General features: G+C 44.7%; 1 protein-coding gene across 1 annotated transcript in view; it reads right to left on the reverse strand.

Moving 5' to 3' along the window:
• LOC119582346 overlaps window positions 1-418 on the reverse strand; it is a 14798-nt gene that overhangs the window by 4851 nt on the left and 9529 nt on the right. The window contains exon 2 of the mRNA XM_037930562.1: window positions 296-379. Coding sequence (XP_037786490.1) covers window positions 296-379 — 84 coding nt within the window. The remainder of the gene's footprint in view (window positions 1-295; window positions 380-418) is intronic.

Here is a 418-nt window from a genome sequence, read left to right on the forward strand (position 1 = left end):
TTGCCTGTGGCGAGTACATATGATAGTTAATGGTAGGGTAAAAGGTGTACTGAGTGCTGGGAATGTATTGTAGAAGTCAAAAGATGTGGTAGGGTAGCTGGTTAGAGGAGTGTGCCTGCAATACAGTGTCTTTGGGAAATACAGGCATGAATAATTCCCTAAAATTTGCAATGAATCAACCACCAAATGAACAAAAACCACCAAGTTCTATTCGCAATAACTCAACTACAAACTCGCATTGAAACCAGCAACTCACAACTTAAAGAGTTATCTAAACGTCTCACAGGTAACTCACAGAAGTGCCGTTGATCGAATCGCCTGGGAAGAAGATCGAGTCTTGGCCGGAAGTGAACCTCGACGCCAGCGCCACCACCAGGAGCTGAAAGGCACAAGGAAGGGTCGTGAGAATTCTGTACGT

Source organism: Penaeus monodon, chromosome 15, assembly GCF_015228065.2.
Source record: "Penaeus monodon isolate SGIC_2016 chromosome 15, NSTDA_Pmon_1, whole genome shotgun sequence".
In the NCBI taxonomy this organism is placed as follows: Eukaryota; Metazoa; Arthropoda; class Malacostraca; order Decapoda; family Penaeidae; genus Penaeus; species Penaeus monodon.